General features: G+C 44.7%; 1 protein-coding gene across 1 annotated transcript in view; it reads left to right on the top strand.

The window, feature by feature from the left end:
- The window catches only part of LOC148522728 (V-type proton ATPase catalytic subunit A-like), a 148,950-nt gene that overhangs the window by 66,642 nt on the left and 55,600 nt on the right, over nucleotides 1-26,708 (top strand). The window contains exons 5-10 of the mRNA XM_088473823.1: nucleotides 466-603; nucleotides 5,498-5,649; nucleotides 6,926-7,088; nucleotides 13,980-14,088; nucleotides 14,745-14,867; nucleotides 22,472-22,586. Of these exons, the coding sequence (XP_088329949.1) occupies nucleotides 466-603; nucleotides 5,498-5,649; nucleotides 6,926-7,088; nucleotides 13,980-14,088; nucleotides 14,745-14,867; nucleotides 22,472-22,586 (800 nt within the window). The remainder of the gene's footprint in view (nucleotides 1-465; nucleotides 604-5,497; nucleotides 5,650-6,925; nucleotides 7,089-13,979; nucleotides 14,089-14,744; nucleotides 14,868-22,471; nucleotides 22,587-26,708) is intronic.

Consider the following 26,708-nt stretch of genomic DNA (forward strand, 5'->3'; position numbering starts at 1 on the left):
ATTGTTCAATGTTTGAACTATTCTACCTAGCGATAGAGATGGCCATCTGTGGCTAACCATCGATGGTCACCATCTATGGTACAATTTCTGGTCAACCATTGATGGTATAAAACCATTCAAATTGAAACCATCGATGTATTCAACCACCGATGGTCATCCCTGCTCTATGATATACTGGGTTGCCATCCAATCAGAAGCGAGGCACGGGACTTCACGTGGTGCGTCGGGGGCAGACCTAGGCTTACGAGTCCTGGTGTATAGTAAAAAAAAAAGCATCAGGGGCTCTCTGCCATTAGTTCTCTGTCATCGATGGCAAAACTATGACATCGGCTGTTATAACTATCAATGTTTTGTAAACATCGATGGCCAGCCCTATTGAACGCATGAGAAGAGGCAGGAAATAATTGTATATAAGAGAGCTAGAGAATGTATGATAATGAGACACTGCTTTCTCTCCTCCTCCAGGCTGGGAGCCACGTTACAGGAGGTGACATCTACGGCGTGGTCACCGAGAATTCTCTCATCAAACAAAGAATCATGGTCCCTCCCCGGAGCTGCGGCACAGTCACTTATATCGCCCCACCTGGGAACTATGACATTTCGGTAATGGACTCCAGCAGAATGTACCTGGGGATAGAACCTCACATATTACATTATATTACACAAACAGGAAACCGGCCACTAATCTGATGGTGGTAATGATACATTATGTTATGGCTTTGGCCTATCACCAGGACTGAATAGCCCCTGGTCCACGTCTCGCCCACATCATACACCCAACCACATCAGGAACACATGGTGTCCTTGTACTTTCAGGCCAAACTCCCTCTGATACAAAATTAGAGTAGATTACATTTACATTTAGTCTTTCTATTGGCAGCGATTCTTCCCCCATCTCTCACCCCCTTTATCACCTCTCCTTCAGTCCATCTGTCCTCTTCCCATTCTCCTCTGGTTTACCTTCCTGGGTTTGTTTCTCTCTCATCACCTAATATTGGGCCTGATTCAGACCCGCTCGGAAGCGCATAGCGCTCGCAAGCAGGTCGATTGTTAGCTCAGTGCGCACACACGGCGTGCTCGAGCCCCAGAGCGAGCAAAAAAAGTACTCGCTCCATGGCTCACTACAAAAGGGATGGCTGTCGATGTTGATCGACAGCTCGCCCCGTTATGTAGGCGTGGCGGGGGGGTGGCTTCACAAACGGAGGCATTCCCAAGCGAACGTCTGCCATTTGTGGGCGGCCCCACTGACATCACTAGTGATATCTGTGAGAGAGCATCCGTCTCTAAATCAGGCCCACTGTTCTCTGTGATTATTGCTGCACACACCCCTCTGCCTTCCCGACCTCACCCCCAAACTATCTGATCTTTTTATATTATAATGACTTTGTCTCTCTTGAAAATCCAATAAACTTTGATTAAAAAAAAGAAATGTGTTACCATGGTCAGGGGTCCTTGTACGTACATCACTAATATTGGGCTTAGGGTTAATAACCTGAAGATTGGTTATTTCAAAAATTTCAGGGTTTTCCCAAGTGTAAAACATTGTTATATTCTTCAGCAATGAATCATGGACATAATATTTTAGGGAGAATTCCATAAAGGGGATGTAGTTGGTGACCCGGTACACTGATCGCCGGCACTTACAAACTCTGTGCCGGCAATCCGAACTGGGGTCAGAGTCCCGTCTCGCCAAACCCGGCTGCTGCAATCCCGAAGGCAAGTTTTAGGGTGAGGTTTAGGGTTAAGGGTTGGGGTTAGGCACTAGGGGGAGGGTTAGGGTGAGGTTTAGGGTTAAGGGTTGGGGTTAGGCACTAGGGGGAGGGTTAGGGTGAGGTTTAGGGTTAAAGGTTGGGGTTAGGCACTAGGGGGAGGGTTAAGGTTAGGGTTAGGGTGATGTTTAGGGTTAAGGGTTGGGGTTAGGCACTAGGGGGAGGGTTAAGGTTAGGGATAGGGTGACGTTTAGGGTTAAGGGTTGGGGTTAGGCACTAGGGGGAGGGTTAGGGTGAGGTTTAGGGTTAAGGGTTGGGGTTAGGCACTAGGAAGAGGGTTAAAGTTAGGGTTAGGAAGAGGTTTAGGGTTAAGGGTTGGGGTTAGGCACTAGGGGGAGGGTTAAGGTTAGACTGGGGGGGGAGGTTAGGCATAAAATAACTTAACTGCAGGCATCTGTATTCAACCATTGGGATTCTGGCACCGGGATTCCAACCGTTGGCATTCTGTGTGCCGGAATAGAGTACCCAAACCCCATAAAGTACAGCTGTACAGAACGTGGTGCAGACCCTCCCTCCACTTCATAGGATTTCCCCATTTGTATAACGCTGCCCATAGCATGTCCTGGTATTTAGTATTTCTCAGATGGCGTTAGCTGCGGGGGCCAATATCCAATAGGGGATGCGGCAGCTTGCGGGAATGGCGAGATCTCAGCCGGTATCTGAGATGCCTGCTGCAACCCCTCCTTCATACAACCGGCGATACTAAATATTTGTGGTTAACCCCCCAAAATGGGTGTTTTTGGAAACTATACAGTGATAAATTGGCCCCTTAGACATGGAGATCAATTGACATCAGTAATTACAGCCAAATTCAGTTATCTGGACAAAGCAATAGTTATGTATTATAGTATTAGTAATGACTATGTATAACTCTCTCCTTAGGATGTGGTGTTGGAGTTATGTAGTGTAATATTAGTAATGACTATGTATAACTCTCTCCTTAGGATGTAGTGTTGGAGTGATGTAGTATAATATTAGTAATGACTATGTATAACTCTCTCCTTAGGATGTGGTGTTGGAGTTATGTAGTATAATATTAGTAATGACTATGTATAACTCTCTCCTTAGGATGTGGTGTTGGAGTTATGTAGTATAATATTAGTAATGACTATGTATAACTCTCTCCTTAGGATGTGGTGTTGGAGTTATGTAGTATAATATTAGTAATGACTATGTATAACTCTCTCCTTAGGATGTAGTGTTGGAGTGATGTAGTATAATATTAGTAATGACTATGTATAACTCTCTCCTTAGGATGTGGTGTTGGAGTTATGTAGTATAATATTAGTAATGACTATGTATAACTCTCTCCTTAGGATGTGGTGTTGGAGTTATGTAGTATAATATTAGTAATGACTATGTATAACTCTCTCCTTAGGATGTGGTGTTGGAGTTATGTAGTATAATATTAGTAATGACTATGTATAACTCTCTCCTTAGGATGTGGTGTTGGAGTTATGTAGTATAATATTAGTAATGACTATGTATAACTCTCTCCTTAGGATGTGGTGTTGGAGTTATGTAGTGTAATATTAGTAATGACTATGTATAACTCTCTCCTTAGGATGTAGTGTTGGAGTGATGTAGTATAATATTAGTAATGACTATGTATAACTCTCTCCTTAGGATGTGGTGTTGGAGTTATGTAGTGTAATATTAGTAATGACTATGTATAACTCTCTCCTTAGGATGTGGTGTTGGAGTTATGTAGTATAATATTAGTAATGACTATGTATAACTCTCTCCTTAGGATGTGGTGTTGGAGTGATGTAGTATAATATTAGTAATGACTATGTATAACTCTCTCCTTAGGATGTGGTGTTGGAGTGATGTAGTATAATATTAGTAATGACTATGTATAACTCTCTCCTTAGGATGTAGTGTTGGAGTGATGTAGTATAATATTAGTAATGACTATGTATAACTCTCTCCTTAGGATGTAGTGTTGGAGTGATGTAGTATAATATTAGTAATGACTATGTATAACTCTCTCCTTAGGATGTGGTGTTGGAGTTATGTAGTATAATATTAGTAATGACTATGTATAACTCTCTCCTTAGGATGTGGTGTTGGAGTTATGTAGTATAATATTAGTAATGACTATGTATAACTCTCTCCTTAGGATGTGGTGTTGGAGTTATGTAGTGTAATATTAGTAATGACTATGTATAACTCTCTCCTTAGGATGTGGTGTTGGAGTGATGTAGTATAATATTAGTAATGACTATGTATAACTCTCTCCTTAGGATGTGGTGTTGGAGTTATGTAGTGTAATATTAGTAATGACTATGTATAACTCTCTCCTTAGGATGTGGTGTTGGAGTGATGTAGTATAATATTAGTAATGACTATGTATAACTCTCTCCTTAGGATGTAGTGTTGGAGTTATGTAATATAATATTAGTAATGACTATGTATAACTCTCTCCTTAGGATGTGGTGTTGGAGTTATGTAGTATAATATTAGTAATGACTATGTATAACTCTCTCCTTAGGATGTAGTGTTGGAGTTATGTAATATAATATTAGTAATGACTATGTATAACTCTCTCCTTAGGATGTGGTGTTGGAGTTATGTAGTATAATATTAGTAATGACTATGTATAACTCTCTCCTTAGGATGTGGTGTTGGAGTTATGTAGTGTAATATTAGTAATGACTATGTATAACTCTCTCCTTAGGATGTGGTGTTGGAGTTATGTAGTATAATATTAGTAATGACTATGTATAACTCTCTCCTTAGGATGTGGTGTTGGAGTTATGTAGTATAATATTAGTAATGACTATGTATAACTCTCTCCTTAGGATGTAGTGTTGGAGTTATGTAGTATAATATTAGTAATGACTATGTATAACTCTCTCCTTAGGATGTGGTGTTGGAGTTATGTAGTATAATATTAGTAATGACTATGTATAACTCTCTCCTTAGGATGTGGTGTTGGAGTTATGTAGTATAATATTAGTAATGACTATGTATAACTCTCTCCTTAGGATGTGGTGTTGGAGTTATGTAATATAATATTAGTAATGACTATGTATAACTCTCTCCTTAGGATGTAGTGTTGGAGTTATGTAGTATAATATTAGTAATGACTATGTATAACTCTCTCCTTAGGATGTGGTGTTGGAGTTATGTAGTATAATATTAGTAATGACTATGTATAACTCTCTCCTTAGGATATGGTGTTGGAGTTATGTAGTATAATATTAGTAATGACTATGTATAACTCTCTCCTTAGGATGTGGTGTTGGAGTTATGTAGTATAATATTAGTAATGACTATGTATAACTCTCTCCTTAGGATGTGGTGTTGGAGTTATGTAGTATAATATTAGTAATGACTATGTATAACTCTCTCCTTAGGATGTGGTGTTGGAGTTATGTAGTATAATATTAGTAATGACTATGTATAACTCTCTCCTTAGGATGTGGTGTTGGAGTTATGTAGTATAATATTAGTAATGACTATGTATAACTCTCTCCTTAGGATGTGGTGTTGGAGTTATGTAGTATAATATTAGTAATGACTATGTATAACTCTCTCCTTAGGATGTGGTGTTGGAGTTATGTATAATATTAGTAATGACTATGTATAACTCTCTCCTTAGGATGTAGTGTTGGAGTTATGTATAATATTAGTAATGACTATGTATAACTCTCTCCTTAGGATGTGGTGTTGGAGTTATGTAGTATAATATTAGTAATGACTATGTATAACTCTCTCCTTAGGATGTGGTGTTAGAGTTGGACTTTGAAGGAGTGAAGGAGAAGTTGACCATGGTCCAGGTGTGGCCAGTCCGGCAGATTCGCCCAACAGCTGAGAAGCTCCCAGCCAACAATCCACTGCTAACGGGACAGAGAGTTCTGGATGCACTTTTCCCGTATGCTCAGTGACCATCTATATTTATTTCTAGCATCTAGTCTATAGCATTCGTGGGGCCCTATTTATTAATGATTGCAAGTTGCGATCCTTGCGCCGGAATGTATCATCCGACACATGTAGGGACAGGGGCTCAGAAAGGTGCCAGTCCCTGCGATGTGCCTATAGACCTGTTACAAATGCACAGCCGCCATTGCCGGGGGGGGGGGGGGTCCAGAGTAACCCTCTCCTGGCTAATTGTGTGAAGTGTAGCCCATAGGCTAATTCGGCTAAGGCCATCTTCAGTTGGCGATAGCTGCGGGGGCCATTATCCGGAACGCATCACATTCCAGATGTTGGTGAATTTGGCAGCATCACATCCCCCATATAAACCCATGGGGGAAGCAGCTGCCAGCGGGAATGGAGGGATCGTAGCAGGTATCGGAGTTTTCGGGGGTATAGCGGCAAATATACAATAATGGGCCCCTGGGTCTCCTGCTGCCCACCTCCGGGACCCTCGCTGGAGCTCTGTACATCCCCTGTCTCCAGCCCTCGGGTTGGCCAGATATGTAGGGAAAAATGACGGATTTGCAGAATGAGGGCCAGTGATCTTATCATTGTACATGGTGACAGAATTATTGGGGAGAGGAAACAGAAATGTAACAGGGGTACACAGGAGGATGACAGTGCATTACTGTACCACGCCACACACACATATCTCTGTACCACGCCACACACACGTATATAGCATCAGTAGGGGTTCTGTTATTGGGCGGTGACTATTCTGATGCACCTAGATGGTCCGTCTTATGTGCGCTTTATGGTCATGTCACAGGCACGTCACATAACTCACATTGGAGGCCACACAGACGGAGATTCTGTACCTAGCCGGCGGCAGGTCCCACTGGTGCATCTGGTGGTAGCGTCTAAAGACCCACAAAGCGGGCGTCCCCGGCCTTGCGCACACTGACGCAGGCTTGTACCCCAGGGAAGGGTTTTACTAACATTACCATGAAGTCACAGACCCTATTACTACAAAATACGCTAAAGTGATCGCAGCCACGTGCCCCTCAGAATGAGACTCATTCCACGTTACGCTTAGGAGATCATTGCGGCCTTCTATGATCCAACTCTTACAAGTGTGATGCAGGATTTGTGGTTAGATCACTAATTACCAGAAACAACAGAACCCAAATCTTGGACCAGATACGATTTATCACCGAGGTACCTGAGAATATTCTTACTTTCAACACATTCCCTACATTCATGTAAATATAAATAATGTTGGTCTATTCCAGATGTGTCCTAGGTGGAACCACAGCGATACCTGGAGCCTTTGGCTGTGGGAAGACCGTAATCTCTCAGGCTCTGTCCAAATATTCAAATAGTGATGTCATTGTGTACGTAGGCTGCGGAGAGCGTGGAAACGAGATGTCTGAGGTGCTAAGAGACTTCCCAGAGGTGAGGACCCAAATGTCACCTACTAAATAACACTAAAATGCCACCAACCCCAGCACTGATATCCAGCCTTTATCATCTTCTCCCGGGTGTTACTATACCCCCCAACTTGTACCTCACTGACCCCCATCTTACTTACTTCAGCCAAGTGACTCCTCTACCACTCTCAGGGCGGCCAGATCAGATCACACTCATATCCAGCCTTTATCATCTTCTCCCAGATGTTACTATACCCCCCAACTTGTACCTCACTGACCCCCATCTTACTTACTTCTGCCTAGTGACTCCTCTACCATTCTCAGGGTGGCCAGTGCAGACCACACTCACCCCACACTCATATCCAGCCTTTATCATCTTCTCCCAGATGTTACTATACCCCCCAACTTGTACCTCACTGACCCCCATCTTACTTACTTCAGCCTAGTGACTCCTCTACCACTCTCAGGGCGGCCAGATCAGATCACACTCATATCCAGCCTTTATCATCTTCTCCCAGATGTTACTATACCCCCCAACTTGTACCTCACTGACCCCCATCTTACTTACTTCTGCCTAGTGACTCCTCTACCATTCTCAGGGTGGCCAGTGCAGATCACACTCACCCCACACTCATATCCAGCCTTTATCATCTTCTCCCAGATGTTACTATACCCCCAACTTGTACCTCACTGACCCCCATCTTACTTACTTCTGCCTAGTGACTCCTGTACCATTCTCAGGGCAGCCAGTGCAGATCACACTCACCCCACACTCATATCCAGCCTTTATCATCTTCTCCCAGATGTTACTATACCCCCAACTTGTACCTCACTGACCCCCATCTTACTTACTTCTTCCTAGTGACTCTCCTACCATTCTCAGGGCGACCAGTGCAGATCACGCTCATATCCAGCCTTTATCATCTTCTCCCAGATGTTACTATACCCCCCAACTTGTACCTCACTGACCCCCATCTTACTCACTTCTGCCTAGTGTCTCCATTACCATTCTCAGGGCGGCCAGTGCAGATCACGCTCACCCCACACTCATATCCAGCCTTAATCATCTTCTCCCAGATGTTACTGTACCCCCAACTTATATCTCACTGACCCCATCTTACTTATTTCTGTCTAGTTACTCTCCTACCATTCTCAGGGCGGCCAGTGCAGATCACACTCACCCCACACTCATATCCAGCCTTTATCATCTTCTCCCAGATGTTACTATACCCCCAACTTGTACCTCACTGACCCCCATCTTACTTACTTCTGCCTAGTGACTCCTGTACCATTCTCAGGGCAGCCAGTGCAGATCACACTCACCCCACACTCATATCCAGCCTTTATCATCTTCTCCCAGATGTTACTATACCCCCAACTTGTACCTCACTGACCCCCATCTTACTTACTTCTTCCTAGTGACTCTCCTACCATTCTCTGGGCGACTAGTGCAGATCACACTCATATCCAGCCTTTATCATCTTCTCCCAGATGTTACTATACCCCCCAACATTTATCTCACTGACCCCCATCTTACTTACTTCTGCCTAGTGACTCCTCTACCATTCTCAGGGCGACCAGTGCAGATCACACTCATATCCAGCCTTTATCATCATCTCCCAGATGTTACTATACCCCCCAACTTATATCTCACTGACCCCCATCTTACTTACTTCTGCCTAGTGACTCCTCTACCATTCTCAGGGCGGCCAGTGCAGATCACACTCACCCCACACTCATATCCAGCCTTTATCATCTTCTCCCAGATGTTTCTATACCCCCCAACTTATATCTCACTGACCCCCATCTATCTTACTTCTGCCTAGTGACTCCTCTACCACTCTCAGGGCGGCCAGTGCAGATCACACTCATATCCAGCCTTTATCATCTTCTCCCAGATGTTACTATACCCCCCAACATTTATCTCACTGACCCCCATTTTACTTACTTCTGTCTAGTGACTCCTCTACCATTCTCAGGGCGGCCAGTGCAGGTCACACTCATATCCAGCCTTTATCATCTTCTCCCAGATGTTACTATTCCCCCCAACTTGTACCTCACTGACCCCCATCTTACTTACTTCTGCCTAGTGACTCCTCTACCATTCTCAGGACGGCCAGTGCAGACCACACTCACCCCACACTCATATCCAGCCTTTATCATCTTCTCCCAGATGTTACTATACCCCTAACTTGTACCTCACTGACCCCCATCTTACTTACTTCTGCCTAGTGACTCCTCTACCATTCTCAGGGCGGCCAGTGCAGATTACACTCATATCCAGCCTTTATCATCTTCTCCCAGATGTTACTATACCCCCCAACTTGTACCTCACTTACCCCCATCTTACTTACTTCAGCCTAGTGACTCCCCTACCACTCTCAGGGTGGCCAGATCAGATCACACTCATATCCAGCCTTTATCATCTTCTCCCAGATGTTACTATACCCCCCAACTTGTATCTCACTGTCACGACCAGCCGGCCGATTCTCCAGATACCTCAATCTGAGAATCGCCACCAGTGACTTATGGTTACCTCAGCACGTGCGGTTACTATAACACGGTTCTGCCACCACCAACGAAGTTAATGGGAGTCGTTAGGTTCTCCCCTTAAATCTCAATATGCACACTCACTTACATATAGGTACGTAGCTTTGACCTCACAGGCTCGTGAATTCGACAAGAACACGGAGAATACACTGGATTAAGAATGTTTAATCCGAAAAATATTTCCAAGGTTATTGATTACAGAAAAAGGTAGTACAAATATGGACAATACAAATATATCACAAATAGGTTTCAGAAAGTAAAAGGAATTAAAAATGAAAAAGAACCCAGAGTCTTTACATCTAGACTCAGTCGTGAAGGAGACACAGGAGCATTGGATTCTGGCCAGTCGTCAGGACTCTCCTTGGGCACAAGAACACTTATCACTGAGGGAGATGCATAGTTATACCCTCACAGCTGCACTAGCCCCCACCTTTGGGTTTTTCACTCTTTCATTGCTGTACACTGGGCATTAAGAAATCGGCACACCCTTCCATATTGTCTATAGGAAGTAGGGGGTCTTGAAACAGTGTGAAGGGGTCTTTAGAAACCAATAATCAGGTAACATACCCTACATTCTTGTCATCTCCCTTCTAAAGGATTTTATATCCCATGACCTGGCTTGACCAGGTCTGACCATCTGCATTAAGGATGTATCTCTCCCCAAACTTTATGGCCTGTTGAGAGAAGAGATGGTTATCTAGATGCCTGGTTCCAGGAAGACAAATCTCCTCCAAGCTTTGTATTCCTACAGGTCAAATACAGGACACTGCCTAGAAACCATGTTGATACACACATTTATATATATATATACATTTACATGACATCATTCCTGTCGATTATTCTTGAGATAAACGCCACACTCACTGACCCCCATCTTACTTACTTCTGCCTAGTGTCTCCTCTACCACTCTCAGGGCGGCCAGTGCAGATCACACTCACCCCACACTCATATCCAGCCTTTAACATCTTCTCCTAGATGTTACTATACCCCCCAACTTGTACCTCACTGACCCCATCATACTTACTTCTGCCTAGTGACTCTCCTACCACTCTCAGGGCAGCCAGTGCAGACCACACTCACCCCAAACTCATATCCAGCCTTTATCATCTTCTCCTAGATGTTACTATACCCCCAGCTTGTACCTCACTGACCCCATCATACTTACTTCTGCCTAGTGACGTTCCTACCACTCTCAGGGCGGCCAGTGTCAGCACCAAAGGGAGAGTGAGTGGTGGCGCTAAGTACAAGCATATCCCAGATATGGCCCCGGTGACTATATACAAGTACAAGCATATCCCAGATATGGCCCCGGTGACTATATACATGTACAAGCATATCCCAGATATGGCCCCGGTGACTATATACATGTACAAGCATATCCCAGATATGGCCCCGGTGACTATATACAAGTACAAGCATATCCCAGATATGGCCCCGGTGACTATATACAAGTACAAGCATATCCCAGATATGGCCCCGGTGACTATATACAAGTACAAGCATATCCCAGATATGGCCCCGGTGACTATATACAAGTACAAGCATATCCCAGATATGGCCCCGGTGACTATATACATGTACAATCATATCCCAGTTATGGCCCCGGTGACTATATACAAGTACAAGCATATCCCAGATATGGCCCCGGTGACTATATACAAGTACAAGCATATCCCAGATATGGCCCCGGTGACTATATACAAGTACAAGCATATCCCAGATATGGCCCCGGTGACTATATACATGTACAATCATATCCCAGATATGGCCCCGGTGACTATATACATGTACAATCATATCCCAGATATGGCCCCGGTGACTATATACAAGTACAAGCATATCCCAGATATGGCCCCGGTGACTATATACAAGTACAAGCATATCCCAGATATGGCCCCGGTGACTATATACAAGTACAAGCATATCCCAGATATGGCCCCGGTGACTATATACAAGTACAAGCATATCCCAGATATGGCCCCGGTGACTATATACATGTACAAGCATATCCCAGATATGGCCCCAGTGACTATATACAAGTACAAGCATATCCCAGATATGGCCCCGGTGACTATATACAAGTACAAGCATATCCCAGATATAGCCCCGGTGACTATATACATGTACAAGCATATCCCAGATATGGCCCCGGTGACTATATACAAGTACAAGCATATCCCAGTTATGGCCCCGGTGACTATATACATGTACAAGCATATCCCAGATATGGCCCCGGTGACTATATACAAGTACAAGCATATCCCAGATATAGCCCCGGTGACTATATACAAGTACAAGCATATCCCAGATATGGCCCCGGTGACTATATACAAGTACAAGCATATCCCAGATATGGCCCCGGTGACTATATACAAGTACAAGCATATCCCAGATATGGCCCCGGTGACTATATACATGTACAAGCATATCCCAGATATGGCCCCGGTGACTATATACATGTACAAGCATATCCCAGATATGGCCCCGGTGACTATATACATGTACAAGCATATCCCAGATATGGCCCCGGTGACTATATACAAGTACAAGCATATCCCAGATATGGCCCCGGTGACTATATACAAGTACAAGCATATCCCAGATATGGCCCCGGTGACTATATACAAGTACAAGCATATCCCAGATATGGCCCACGGTGACCATATATATGTATGTGGAAGGGTAGCTATACTGTATGTGGTAGGGGAGCTGTACTGTATGTGGTAGGGGAGCTATACTGTATGTGGTAGGGGAGCTATACTGTATGTGGTAGGGGAGCTATACTGTATGTGGTAGGGTAGCTTTACTGTATGTGGTAGGGGAGCTATACTGTATGTGGTAGGGGAGCTGTACTGCATGTGGTAGGGGAGCTATACTGCATGTGGTAGGGGAGCTATACTGCATGTGGTAGGGGAGCTATACTGCATGTGGTAGGGGAGCTATACTGCATGTGGTAGGGGAGCTATACTGCATGTGGTAGGGGAGCTATACTGTATGTGGTAGGGGAGCTATACTGCATGTGGTAGGGGAGCTATACTGCATGTGGTAGGAGAGCTATACTGCATGTGGCAGGGGAGCTGTACTGCATGTGGCAGGGGAGCTGTACTGTATGTGGTAGGGGAGCTATACTGTATGTGGTAGGGGAGCTATACTGTATGTGGTAGGGGAGCTATACTGTATGTGGTAGGGGAGCTATACTGTATGTGGTAGGGGAGCTATACTGCATGTGGTAGGGGAGCTGTACTGCATGTGGTAGGGGAGCTGTACTGTATGTGGTAGGGGAGCTGTACTGTATGTGGTAGGGGAGCTGTACTGTATGTGGTAGGGGAGCTGTACTGTATGTGGTCGGGGAGCTATACTGCATGTGGTAGGGGAGCTGTACTGCATGTGGTAGGGGAGCTGTACTGTATGTGGTAGGGGAGCTGTACTGTATATGGTAGGGGAGCTATACTGTATATGGTAGGGGAGCTATACTGTATGTGGTAGGGGAGCTATACTGTATGTGGTAAGGGAGCTATACTGTGTGTGGTAGGGGTGCTATACTGTATGTGGTAGGGGAGCTATACTGTATGTGGTAGGGGAGCTATACTGTATGTGGTAGGGGAGCTATACTGTATGTGGTAGGGGAGCTTACTGTATGTGGTAGGGGAGCTATACTGTATGTGGTAGGGGAGCTATACTGTATGTGGTAGGGGAGCTATACAGTATGTGGTAGGGGAGCTATACTGTATGTGGTAGGGGAACTATACTGTATGTGGTAGGGGAACTATACTGTATGTGGTAGGGGAGCTATACTGTATATGGTAGGGGAGCTATACTGTATATGGTAGGGGAGCTATACTGCATGTAGAAGGGGAGTTATACTGCATGTAGAAGGGGAGCTATACTGTATGTGGTAGGGGAGCTGTACTGTATGTGGTAGGGGAGCTGTACTGTATGTGGTAGGGGAGCTGTGCTGTATGTGGAAGGGGAGCTATAGGCCATAACTAGAGCTTTATCATGAAGCTGGGAACATTCATTACAATACAATAGTGTTATATATAAATCATGTGTGCATTATGGATGGGTATTGCATACTGTATATCTTTAAGGTGTTATGTGTTGAAGTTTGCTTTACAGGTATTGATGTGTTTGGTGATATTTATAAATGAATTGATGATTATACAGTATGTTATCAATGGGTATTGAATAGTTTCAGAAGTATTGATGATTTCAATTGGTGATCTACTGTATACTGATGACAGTTTTAGGGATATCGGTGACACCTTTAAATAAAATGATGAAGTGTATATGATGTTAGATATATATGATCATGTGTATTGGTGATAGTTTTATTAGTATTGATGATGTAAAGTATTTCATCAGCTTACAATGGAGGTTGATGGGAAAACAGAGTCAATCATGAAAAGAACAACACTGGTCGCTAATACATCGAATATGCCAGTGGCAGCTAGGGAAGCTTCAATCTATACCGGTGAGTACGTGTGTCGCTGTTAGTATTTGAGATGTGCACAGACGCCCATGTTTTGATTTTGCCCAAACCACCCTCAAGTGTTTTGGATCTCAATCCCATTTAATATATAATATGCAATGCAATAGAATGTTTTCATTAATCAAGAACTAGATCAGAGGCCTGAGGCTAGCACAAGTAAATGGAGATTGTAGTATGAGTAGAAGCCAAGTAAAGGATTGATTGATTAATTGATTGAATGAATAAATGAATGACATTGAACAAACTTTGAAAAGTATCATCCAAATGAGATTGATTAAAGACTATAACTATAAATAAAATAAATGCAACAAACCATAAAAAAACAATAATCCAATTATTGGACAGTGGAACCTTCAATGATCATCCATATCTCCAGGTGTTGTGTTACTACAATTCCCAGGCTGTCATTTTTAGTTATTAACTATCATTTCTCATCTATCTGACAAAGCATGCTTATACAATGAAGGTTGTCCAGGCCTGATCCACAGTGTGTGTGTCATTGGTCTGATCCAGTGTGTAAATGGTCTGATTATTATGCTGCATAAATGAGATTCCACAAATGACTACAGTATATAGATTAGATGCAGACCTTACTTGACTGTGTACATAAACAATTTTGCTTCCTTTCTACCATTCAGGAATCACCCTTTCTGAGTATTTCCGAGACATGGGTTACAACGTCAGCATGATGGCAGACTCCACTTCTCGGTGGGCTGAGGCACTGAGAGAAATCTCTGGTCGTCTGGCAGAAATGCCCGCTGGTAAGGCTCATTATTACAATCACGGCTTGGCACACTACTTCTAAGGATCATTTTATATATATTATATATATATATTTATTATACTGTATATAGTGATAGGAGCACTGGAGAAGTTAGGGATGGCGTGTATATGGGTCCCAGATTCCAGTAGTATGTATTTTAACCCCCTTGAAGAGTCTGTTTTACAAACGTATCTGAGTGTCTGCTTTAGGTAAAAGCCGGAGAATGGGTCCTGGGGGTGTGGATGTGTGAGAGAAGGGAGGGTTCCATCCACAGGACCGTTTCAGGTGTTAGGCCTTTCCACCTGAGAGCAGGCTAATTAGGAATGAAACCTGGAAGTGGCTCAATATAGCTGTGTAAGAGTTTTGATGCAGTGTCTCACACACCCTGGGGAGAACAGACACTGAGGTTTTGTTCAGAGACACTGACCTTTTGAAAGTACTGTGCTTGTGGTATGGCCTTGCCACTTGTAGAGAGGAAATAACCTGTCTAGACAGTGCCCAGCCAGGCTAGGATTTATTTTATGTTTGGTTTGTTTGACTATTGGAGTTGCACAATAAAAACTGGCATCGACCAGCTTGCAGGAAAACCCACGACTGGAGTGCTGTTTCCTGGCTGCTGTGTGTAATGAGGTGACCACCTACCCCAGGAGAGGGACCCCTACCTCAATCATATCACAGTATATATATATATATATATATATATATATATATATATATATATATATAGATAGATAGATAGATATCTCATAGCGCCATAGATTTGTTTTAAGTGTCTTTATAAAATAATCAACTATTCTGTCCACAATGTTCCTTCCATGACTAGAGTGCTTATACAAAGCGGACGCTTTCCCTGTAATTCGGATCCCACACTACGGTAATTCCAAGTTATGTCAAAAAGAACAACAAGGGCGCCCCCTAGTGCATTCATCATACAATCCACCTCTCTGACACAATAAGTAAATGGCCTTGTACCTAAAGATATTAAATCACACCCCACAAGACTCGCAGTTCCCCAATGTTAGGGGGATTCCTATACCAAATGAAACACACAAGATAATGGTGTAGTATAATAAAACAGACATTTAGTGAAAAGGAAAGTAAAGCACGTACCCTTGTACAGGATGATACGTTCTTATCTGACAGTCATGTCACTCTGCTCCACAAACATGGATGGTGGCGAATACAAATCTCCTGCGCGTTTTATTCTCATCGCACAATTAGCGGCCCTTTGACTTCATTAAGGGGATTCCCATGAGAAAAGGCCTTCACTTAGCTGCAGTGCGCACTGCACAGAGGTAGGGATGACATGTAATGGTAACTAACCAGCTCCACAACATGATTAGATGGTAACTAACCAGCGCCTCAACATGATTAGATGGTAACTAACCAGCGCCTCAACATGATTAGATGGTAACTAACCAGCGCCTCAACATGATTAGATGGTAACTAACCAGCGCCTCAACATGATTAGATGGTAACTAACCAGCACCTCAACATGATTAGATGGTAACTAACCAGCACCTCAACATGTGCCTCAACAGGATTAGATGGTAACTAACCAGCGCCTCAACATGATTAGATGGTAACTAACTAGCTCCTCAACATGATTAGATGGTAACTAACCAGCGCTTCAACATGATAAGATGGTAACTAACCAGCACCACAACATGATTAGATGGTAACTAACCAGTGCCACAACATGATTAAATGGTAACTAACCAGCACCTCAACATGCGCCTCAACAGGATTAGATGGTAAATAACCAGCGCGTCAACATGATTAGATGGTAACTAACCAGCGCCTCAACATGATTAGATGGTAACTAACCAGCGCCTCAACATGATTAGATGGTAACTAACCAGCTCCTCAACATGATTAGATGGTAACTAACCAGCGCCTCAACATGATTAGATGGTAACTAACCAGCACCTCAACATGATTAGATGGTAACTAACCAGCACCTCAACATGTGCCTCAACAGGATTAGATGGTAACTAACCAGCGCCTCAACATGATTAGATGGTAACTAACCAGCACCACAACATGATTAGATGGTAACTAACCAGCACCATAACATGATTAGATGGTAACTAACCAGCGCCTCAACATGATTAGATGGTAACTAAACAGCACCTCAACATGATTAGATGGAAACTAACCAGCACCTCAACATGCGCCTCAACAGGATTAGATGGTAACTAACCAGCGCCTCAACATGATTAGACGGTAACTAACTAGCTCCTCAACATGATTAGATGGTACCTAACTAGCTCCTCAACATGATTAGATGGTAACTAACCAGCGCCTCAACATGATTAGATGGTAACTAACCAGCGCCTCAACATGATTAATGGTAACTAACCAGCACCTCAACATGATTAGATGGTAACTAACCAGCACCTCAACATGCGCCTCAACAGGATTAGATGGTAACTAACCAGCACCTCAACATGATTAGATGGTAACTAACCAGCGCCTCAACATGATTAGATGGTAACTAACCAGCGCCTCAACATGATTAGATGGTAATGAACCAGCGCCTCAACATGATTAGATGGTAACTAACCAGCGCCACAACATGATTAGATGGTAACTAACCAGCGCCTCAACATGATTAGATGGTAACTAACCAGCACCTCAACATGCGCCTCAACAGGATTAGATGGTAACTAACCAGCGCCTCAACATGATTAGATAGTAACTAACCAGCGCTTCAACATGATTAGATGGTAACTAACCAGCGCCTCAACATGATTAGATGGTAACGAACCAGCGCCTCAACATGATTAGATGGTAACTAACCAGCGCCACAACATGATTAGATGGTAACTAACCAGCACCTCAACATGTGCCTCAACAGGATTAGATGGTAACTAACCAGCACCTCAACATGATTAGATGGTAACTAACCAGCGCCTCAACATGATTAGATGGTAATGAACCAGCGCCTCAACATGATTAGATGGTAACTAACCAGCGCCTCAACATGATTAGATGGTAATGAACCAGCGCCTCAACATGATTAGATGGTAACTAACCAGCGCCACAACATGATTAGATGGTAACTAACCAGCGCCTCAACATGATTAGATGGTAACTAACCAGCACCTCAACATGCGCCTCAACAGGATTAGATGGTAACTAACCAGCGCCTCAACATGATTAGATGGTAACTAACCAGCGCTTCAACATGATTAGATGGTAACTAACCAGCGCCTCAACATGATTAGATGGTAACGAACCAGCGCCTCAACATGATTAGATGGTAACTAACCAGCGCCTCAACATGATTAGATTGTAACTAACCAGCACCTCAACATGCGCCTCAACAGGATTAGATGGTAACTAACCAGCACCTCAACATGATTAGATGGTAACTAACCAGCGCCTCAACATGATTAGATGGTAATGAACCAGCGCCTCAACATGATTAGATGGTAACTAACCAGCGCCTCAACATGATTAGATGGTAATGAACCAGTGCCTCAACATGATTAGATGGTAACTAACCAGCGCCACAACATGATTAGATGGTAACTAACCAGCGCCTCAACATGATTAGATGGTAACTAACCAGCACCTCAACATGCGCCTCAACAGGATTAGATGGTAACTAACCAGCGCCTCAACATGATTAGATGGTAACTAACCAGCGCTTCAACATGATTAGATGGTAACTAACCAGCGCCTCAACATGATTAGATGGTAACGAACCAGCGCCTCAACATGATTAGATGGTAACTAACCAGCGCCACAACATGATTAGATGGTAACTAACCAGCACCTCAACATGTGCCTCAACAGGATTAGATGGTAACTAACCAGCACCTCAACATGATTAGATGGTAACTAACCAGCGCCTCAACATGATTAGATGGTAACTAACCAGCACCTCAACATGCGCCTCAACAGGATTAGATGGTAACTAACCAGCGCCTCAACATGATTAGATGGTAAATAACCAGCGCCTCAACATGATTAGACGGTACCTAACTAGCTCCTCAACATGATTAGATGGTAACTAACCAGCGCCTCAACATGATTAGATGGTAACTAAACAGCACCTCAACATGCGCCTCAACAGGATTAGATGGTAAGTAACCAGCGCCTCAACATGATTAGATGGTAACTAGCTCCTCAACATGATTAGATGGTAACTAACCAGCACCTCAACAGGACTAGATGGTAACTAACCAGCACCACAACATGATTAGATGGTAACTAACCAGCACCTCAACATGTGCCTCAACAGGATTAGATGGTAACTAACCAGCGCCTCAACATGATTAGATGGTAACTAACCAGCTCCTCAACATGATTAGATGGTAACTAACCAGCTCCTCAACATGATTAGATGGTAACTAACCAGCGCCTCAACATGATTAGATGGTTACTAACCAGCACCTCAACATGATTAGATGGTAACTAACCAGCGCCTCAACATGCGCCTCAACATGATTAGATGGTAACTAACCAGCGCCTCAACATGATTAGATGGTAACTAACCAGCGCCTCAACATGCGCCTCAACATGATTAGATGGTAACTAACCAGCTCCTCAACATGATTAGATGGTAACTAACTTGCTCCTCAACATGATTAGATGGTAACTAACCAGCGCCTCAACATGATTAGATGGCAACGAACCAGCGTCTCAACATGATTAGATGGTAACTAACCAGCGCTACAACATGATTAGATGGTAACTAACCAGCACCACAACATGATTAGATGGTAACTAACCAGCGCCTCAACATGATTAGATGGTAACTAACCAGCACCACAACATGATTAGACGGTAACTAACCAGCGCCACAACATGATTAGACGGTAACTAACCAGCGCCACAACTTGATTAGACGGTAACTAACCAGCACCTCAACATGCGCCTCAACAGGATTAGATGGTAACTAACCAGCGCCTCAACATGATTAGATGGCAACAAACCAGCGCCATGATTAGACGGTAACTAACTTGCTCCTCAACATGATTAGATGGTAACTAACCAGCGCCTCAACATGATTAGATGGCAACGAACCAGCGCCATGATTAGACGGTAACTAACTTGCTCCTCAACATGATTAGATGGTAACTAACCAGCGCCTCAACATGATTAGATGGCAACGAACCAGCGCCTCAACATGATTAGATGGTAACTAACCAGCGCCACAACATGATTAGATGGTAACTAACCAGCACCTCAACATGCGCCTCAACATGATTAGACGGTAACTAACCAGCGCCTCAACATGATTAGATGGTAACTAACCAGCGCCTCAACATGATTAGATGGTAACTAACCAGCTCCTCAACATGATTAGATGGTAACTAACCAGCGCCACAACATGATTAGATGGTAATAACATTGCACTGGTTGGCAGGCACACACAGAAACATTTGTATCATTAAAGCATTATGGGACAAGGGAGATACTTCTGCATTACTAGATATTATTCCTACAGATTTTTAAGGTAATCCCCCACAATACATTTCCCATGTGGGGCGCTGCCAGACAATCCATTACCTTATTTCTAATATTCTCCTGGGATATAATGTATCCTAACTATAATATGCACATTTTTACGGGATATAGGGAATACAATTTGTTCAATTAAAGATACGATACTGAAATATTGCTCCACACGTCTCACAATGATAAGTTCATTCCTTTCCAGACTTACTATATCATATATAGAGATACAGAATTTGTACTTAATTCCTTCAATAGAAATAGATCTCTTAGTTACCCAAATATTATATCCAGAATTATGTTCCTCTAAATCATAAAAGTAACACGTATAAATTATTCTGATATATACCCTTCGCCATATCTTAGCTGTAATACCTGTGTATAATGTCATACAGTATGGTCACTGACTATAATATGTCTAATTACACAGTACTGTCCCCGGCCAATCACATCTCCATCGGTTATCCTTATGGGCAGTAACTAATGGACACAGCAGTGGTGCAAATAGCTTCATCTCTGTATCAGGCTCACTGTCCCCTCACCCACTGCAGTCTCTCCCGCTGTGCCCCTTACCCACTACAGTCTCTCCCACTGTCCCCCTTACCCACTGCAGTCTCTCCCACTGCTCCCCTTATCCCACTGCAGTCTCTCCCACTGTCCCCCTTACCCACTGCAGTCTCTCCCACTGTCCCCCTTACCCACTACAGTCTCTCCCACTGTGCCCCTTACCCACTACAGTCTCTCCCACTGTGCCCCTTACCCACTACAGTCTCTCCCACTGCTCCCCTTACCCACTGCAGTCTCTCCCACTGACCCCCTTATCCCACTGCAGTCTCTCCCACTGCCCCCCTTACCCACTACAGTCTCTCCCACTGTCCCCCTTACCCACTGCAGTCTCTCCCACTGCTCCCCTTATCCCACTGCAGTCTCTCCCACTGTCCCCCTTACCCACTGCAGTCTCTCCCACTGTCCCCCTTACCCACTACAGTCTCTCCCACTGTGCCCCTTACCCACTACAGTCTCTCCCACTGTGCCCCTTACCCACTACAGTCTCTCCCACTGCTCCCCTTACCCACTGCAGTCTCTCCCACTGACCCCCTTATCCCACTGCAGTCTCTCCCACTGCCCCACTTACCCACTACAGTCTCTCCCACTGTCCCCCTTATCCCACTGCAGTCTCTCCCACTGTCCTCCTTACCCACTGCAGTCTCTCCCACTGTCCCCCTTACCCACTGCAGTCTCTCCCACTGTCCCCCTTACCCACTGCAGTCTCTCCCACTGTCCCCTTACCCACTGCCCCCCTTACCCACTACAGTCTCTCCCACTGTCCCCCTTATCCCACTGCAGTCTCTCCCACTGTCCCCTTACCCACTGCAGTCTCTCCCACTGCCCCCTTATCCACTACAGTCTCTCCCACTGTCCCCCTTACCCACTGCAGTCTCTCCCACTGATCCCCTTATCCCCTCTCTTCCACTGTCCCTTTTTCTCCTGCAGTCTGTCACCGTTTAATAAATTTGTTCCTCAACCCCCTCCCCATATATACCTGTGCTCCCTTCCCATCAGTGCCCCAGCCCCTTTCCCCATCTGTGCCTCTCACCCCCTCCCCATATATATCTGTGCTCCTTTCCCATCAGTGCCCCAGCCCCTTTCCCCATCTGTGCCTCTCACCCCCTCAACATATATACCTGTGCTCCCTTCCCATCAGTGCCCCAGCCCCTTTCCCCATCTGTGCCTCTCACCCCCTCCCCATATATACCTGTGCTCCCTTCCCATCAGTGCCCCAGCCCCTTTCCCCATCTGTGCCTCTCACCCCATGGCTGGTGGCTGCAATCAGTAGTAGTGTGAATGAACAGAGGACCAATTGCATACAACACCACAAAGCTGAACCTAAGGATGGCAGGTTAGCTTCATTTTCTGTTACTTATTCATAAGGAAACACTTGGAGAACATACAAACCCTGCACAGATAGTGCTGTGGTCAGGAATTGAACTCATTACCTCAGAACTGTGAGGCTGTAATGTTAACCACTACTCAACCCTGCTGTCCATGGTACCACTATACCTAATCTTTATAAGGAGAGCCAGTCTGTCTCATGACTTTTCTATGTCTATAACTGTCACAAATCTTTCTCAGATAGCGGCTACCCTGCCTACCTTGGTGCTCGCTTGGCGTCTTTCTATGAGCGAGCTGGACGTGTCCGCTGTCTCGGGAGCCCAGAAAGAGAAGGAAGTGTCAGCATTGTTGGGGCGTAAGTTTAAATCTAAATTAAAAGGTTTCTGATCTAATTTTCTGTGTGACTTATATTTAATATATAACTAACTTCCGACCCCTCGCTCTCCTCCCGTTTACCGGAGAGGGTTGTCTACTTCTGCTTCACCTCATTTCCATAAACCCAAAACTTCCTGACCCTCTCCAACCCGATTTCCCCCCAGTCCACTGTACTGAAACTGCCAATAACCTTCTCACTGCTCTCTCTTACTAACCATCAGTTTGAGTCTATTTCAAAACAGACAATCAATGACAGGTACGGATGTCTGATTGCAGTTTAAAAAACAGCATTTACTATGCATCGGTGTTGACTGCCACTTAAAATCTGACATTGTTGCCCATCGGATTTCAAACCCTTATAACTCAGCAGATCCAATGGCAAAACCCACCGTCAATCTGCAGCGGAGGTGAAGCCCTGCACGGATCACAATGATCTGTGCAGGCTTCTTTAGTTTAAATGTTAAAAAGGGTTACATAAAAAAAAAAAATGCTTTGTGTCCTCCCTCAATCAATAACCAGTCAAACCTCTCAGCCTGGGCTGGTATTTGAAAAAAGGGGGGAAAAAATACTGCATAGGGTTCCCCCTATTTTCCAAAAACCAGAACCAGGTTTAACCAGCTGAGCTGGGGAGCAGAGTGGGGGAATTATTAAACTTTACTTATAGGGCACCACAAGTGGTCTGCAGCGCCGTATAGAGGCCAATACAGTGGACAAATTAATAGCACTACAGCCTGTGCAGATAAGAGCTTTCCGTAGTCTAAAGAAACAAAGACAAACGAGTGGAGTCTGGGGGAAGAGAGGCCAAGGAGGAGCTGGTACAGTGCAGTTGGTGTGTAAGAGAAGTAGGTAATGGAACATGAGGGAGGAGGGCCCTGTGCATGGCGCTTACAGTCTAAAGGGAAGGGGGGAGAAAACTGAAAACATAAGGAGTGAGCCAGTGTCAGGAGAGCTAAGGACGGGAAGCAGGAGTGAGAACTGGAGAAGAAGGGAGCAGTGTGGTGACATGGTTTAGTGGTGGTTGGATATGCCTTTATGAGAGGACGGGTAGGAATGTGTAAGGAGAGGAGGTTGGAGAAAGGAGCAGTGTGGTGACATGGTTTAGTGGTGGTTGAATATGCCTTTATGAGAGGATGGGTAGGAATGTGTAAGGAGAGGAGGTTGGAGAAGAAGGGAGCAGTGTGGTGACATGGTTTAGTGGTGGTTGGATATGCTTTTATGAGAGGATGGGAGGGAATGTGTAAGGAGAGGAGGTTGGAGAAGAAGGGAGCAGTGTGGTGACATGGTTTAGTGGTGGTTGGATATGCTTTTATGAGAGGACAGGTAGGAATGTGTAAGGAGAGGAGGTTGGAGAAGAAGGGAGCAGTGTGGTGACATGGTTTAGTGGTGGTTGGATATGCTTTTATGAGAAGACGGTAGGGAATGTGTAAGGAGAGGAGGTTGGAGAAGAAGGGAGCAGTGTGGTGACATGGTTTAATGGTGGTTGGATATGCCTTTATGAGAGGACGGGAGGGAATGTGTAAGGAGAGGAGGTTTGAGAAGAAGGGAGCAGTGTGGTGACATGGTTTAGTGGTGGTTGGATATGCCTTTATGAGAGGACGGGAGGGAATGTGTAAGGAGAGGAGGTTTGAGAAGAAGGCAGCGGTGTGGTGACATGGTTTAGTGGTAGTTGGATATGCTTTTATGAGAGGATGGGAGGGAATGTGTAAGGAGAGGAGGTTGGAGAAGAAGGGAGCAGTGTGGTGACATGGTTTAGTGGTGGTTGGATATGCTTTTATGAGAGGACAGGTAGGAATGTTTAAGGAGAGGAGGTTGCATAAGAAGGGAGCAGTGTGGCGACATGGTTTAGTGGTGGTTGAATATGCTTTTATGAGAGGACGGGAAGGAATGTGTAAGGAGAGGACGTTGGAGAAGAAGGGAGCAGTGTGGTGACATGGTTTAGTGGTGGTTGGATATGCTTTTATGAGAGGACGGGTAGGAATGTGTAAGGAGAGGTGGTTGGAGAAGAAGGGAGCAGTGTGGTGACATGGTTTAGTGGTGGTTGGATATGCCTTTATGAGAGGACGGGAGGGAATGTGTAAGGAGAGGAGGTTTGAGAAGAAGGGAGCAGTGTGGTGACATGGTTTAGTGGTGGTTGGATATGCCTTTATGAGAGGACGGGAGGGAATGTGTAAGGAGAGGAGGTTTGAGAAGAAGGCAGCAGTGTGGTGACATGGTTTAGTGGTGGTTGGATATGCTTTTATGAGAGGACAGGTAGGAATGATTAAGGAGAGGAGGTTGGAGAAGAAGGGAGCAGTGTGGTGACATGGTTTAGTGGTGGTTGGATATGCTTTTATGAGAGGACGGGAGGGAATGTGTAAGGAGAGGAGGTTGGAGAAGAAGGGAGCAGTGTGGTGACATGGTTTAGTGGTGGTTGGATGTGCTTTTATGAGAGGACAGGAGGGAATGTGTAAGGAAAGGAGGTTGGAGAAGAAGGGAGCAGTGTGGTGACATGGTTTAGTGGTGGTTGGATATGCTTTTATGAGAGGACGGGAGGGAATGTGTAAGGAGAGGAGGTTGGAGAAGAAGGGAGCAGTGGAGTTGGAGAGGGACTTGCACGTAACAATGAGGAGTTTGAGGAGGATTCTGTAGGGGACGGGGTGCCAGTGAAGGGACAGGGAGCCAGTGAATGGATTGGCAGACGGGTGAAGTAGATGTGGAGCAGTGGGAGAGGAAGATAATTCTAGCTGCGGCATTGAGTCTAGATTGGAATGGAGTAAGATAGGAGTGGGGGAGTCCAGTGAGAGGGTGGCAGTAGTGGAGATGAGAGTAGACAATGGTTTTGGTGGCATCCTGGGACAAAAAGGTTCTGATGCAAGTGATGCTGCGGAGCTGTAACCAAAAGGAAAATGTCATAGCAGGGAGACCCAGCATGAGGTCCTCCTGCCATAACATTAACCAGCCCCAAACTGGTCAGCTCAGGCCTGGAATCCTCAGAAAGAGAATAAAAGAAAACATGGGGTCCTCCTTCCAAGGAATAACCATCGGATTTCTAAGGAACCCTATAGTTGTTCAGAATGTCAAACGGTATTTGGCTGCAAGCGGCAGTGGAACCGTATCTCTGTCACCAGCATGCCTGCCGAATGCAGCCACCCCCTCTGCCACCGCCCAGGAATGGCTAATGGCTCTGCATGGATGTCAATGAAGTTCCAAACTGCGTCCGATGGAGTTAACCATTGGGATGTATGCTGGGCGCTTGCATCTAACCCTGAATGAGACCTTTGGTTCTTTTTCTACCTTTCCCATTGATACTTCTCTGCATCTACCACTAACTCTACTCCCCCCTCCTAATTTTCTCTACCAGATGATGTCCCTCAAGGGCCCATTGCAGGCCCCCTTCTCACTATACACCTGCTCCCTTGCACATTTCATCAGCTATTATGGCCTCCAATACCATCTATAGGTTGATGACACTATGTATATCTCTCCCCTGACCTCTCTCCCTCCATCCTCTCTCACATCTCATCAGCTATTACAGCCTCCAATACCATCTATAGGCTGATGACACTATGTACATCTCTCCCCTGACCTCTCTCCCTCCATAGTCTCTCACATCTCATCAGCTATTATAGCCTCCAATACCATCTATAGGCTGATGACACTATGTACATCTCTCCCCTGACCTCTCCCCTGACCTCTCTCACATGTCATCAGCTATTATAGCCTCCAATACCATCTATAGGCTGATGACACTATGTATATCTCTACCTCCATCCTCTCTCACATCTCATCAGCTATTATAGCCTCCATTACCATCTATAGGCTGATGACACTATGTATATCTCTCCCCTGACCTCTCTCCCTCCATAGTCTCTCACATCTCATCAGCTATTATAGCCTCCAATACCATCTATAGGCTGATGACACTATGTATATCTCTCCCCTGACCTCTCCCCTGACCTCTCTCACATGTCATCAGCTATTACAGCCTCCAATACCATCTATAGGCTGATGACACTATGTACATCTCTCCCATGACCTCTCTCCCTCCATAGTCTCTCACATCTCATCAGCTATTATAGCCTCCAATACCATCTATAGGCTGATGACACTATGTATATCTCTC

Source organism: Taudactylus pleione, unplaced genomic scaffold, assembly GCF_031769625.1.
Source record: "Taudactylus pleione unplaced genomic scaffold, aTauple2 ptg000141l, whole genome shotgun sequence".
Taxonomy (NCBI): domain Eukaryota; kingdom Metazoa; phylum Chordata; class Amphibia; order Anura; family Myobatrachidae; genus Taudactylus; species Taudactylus pleione.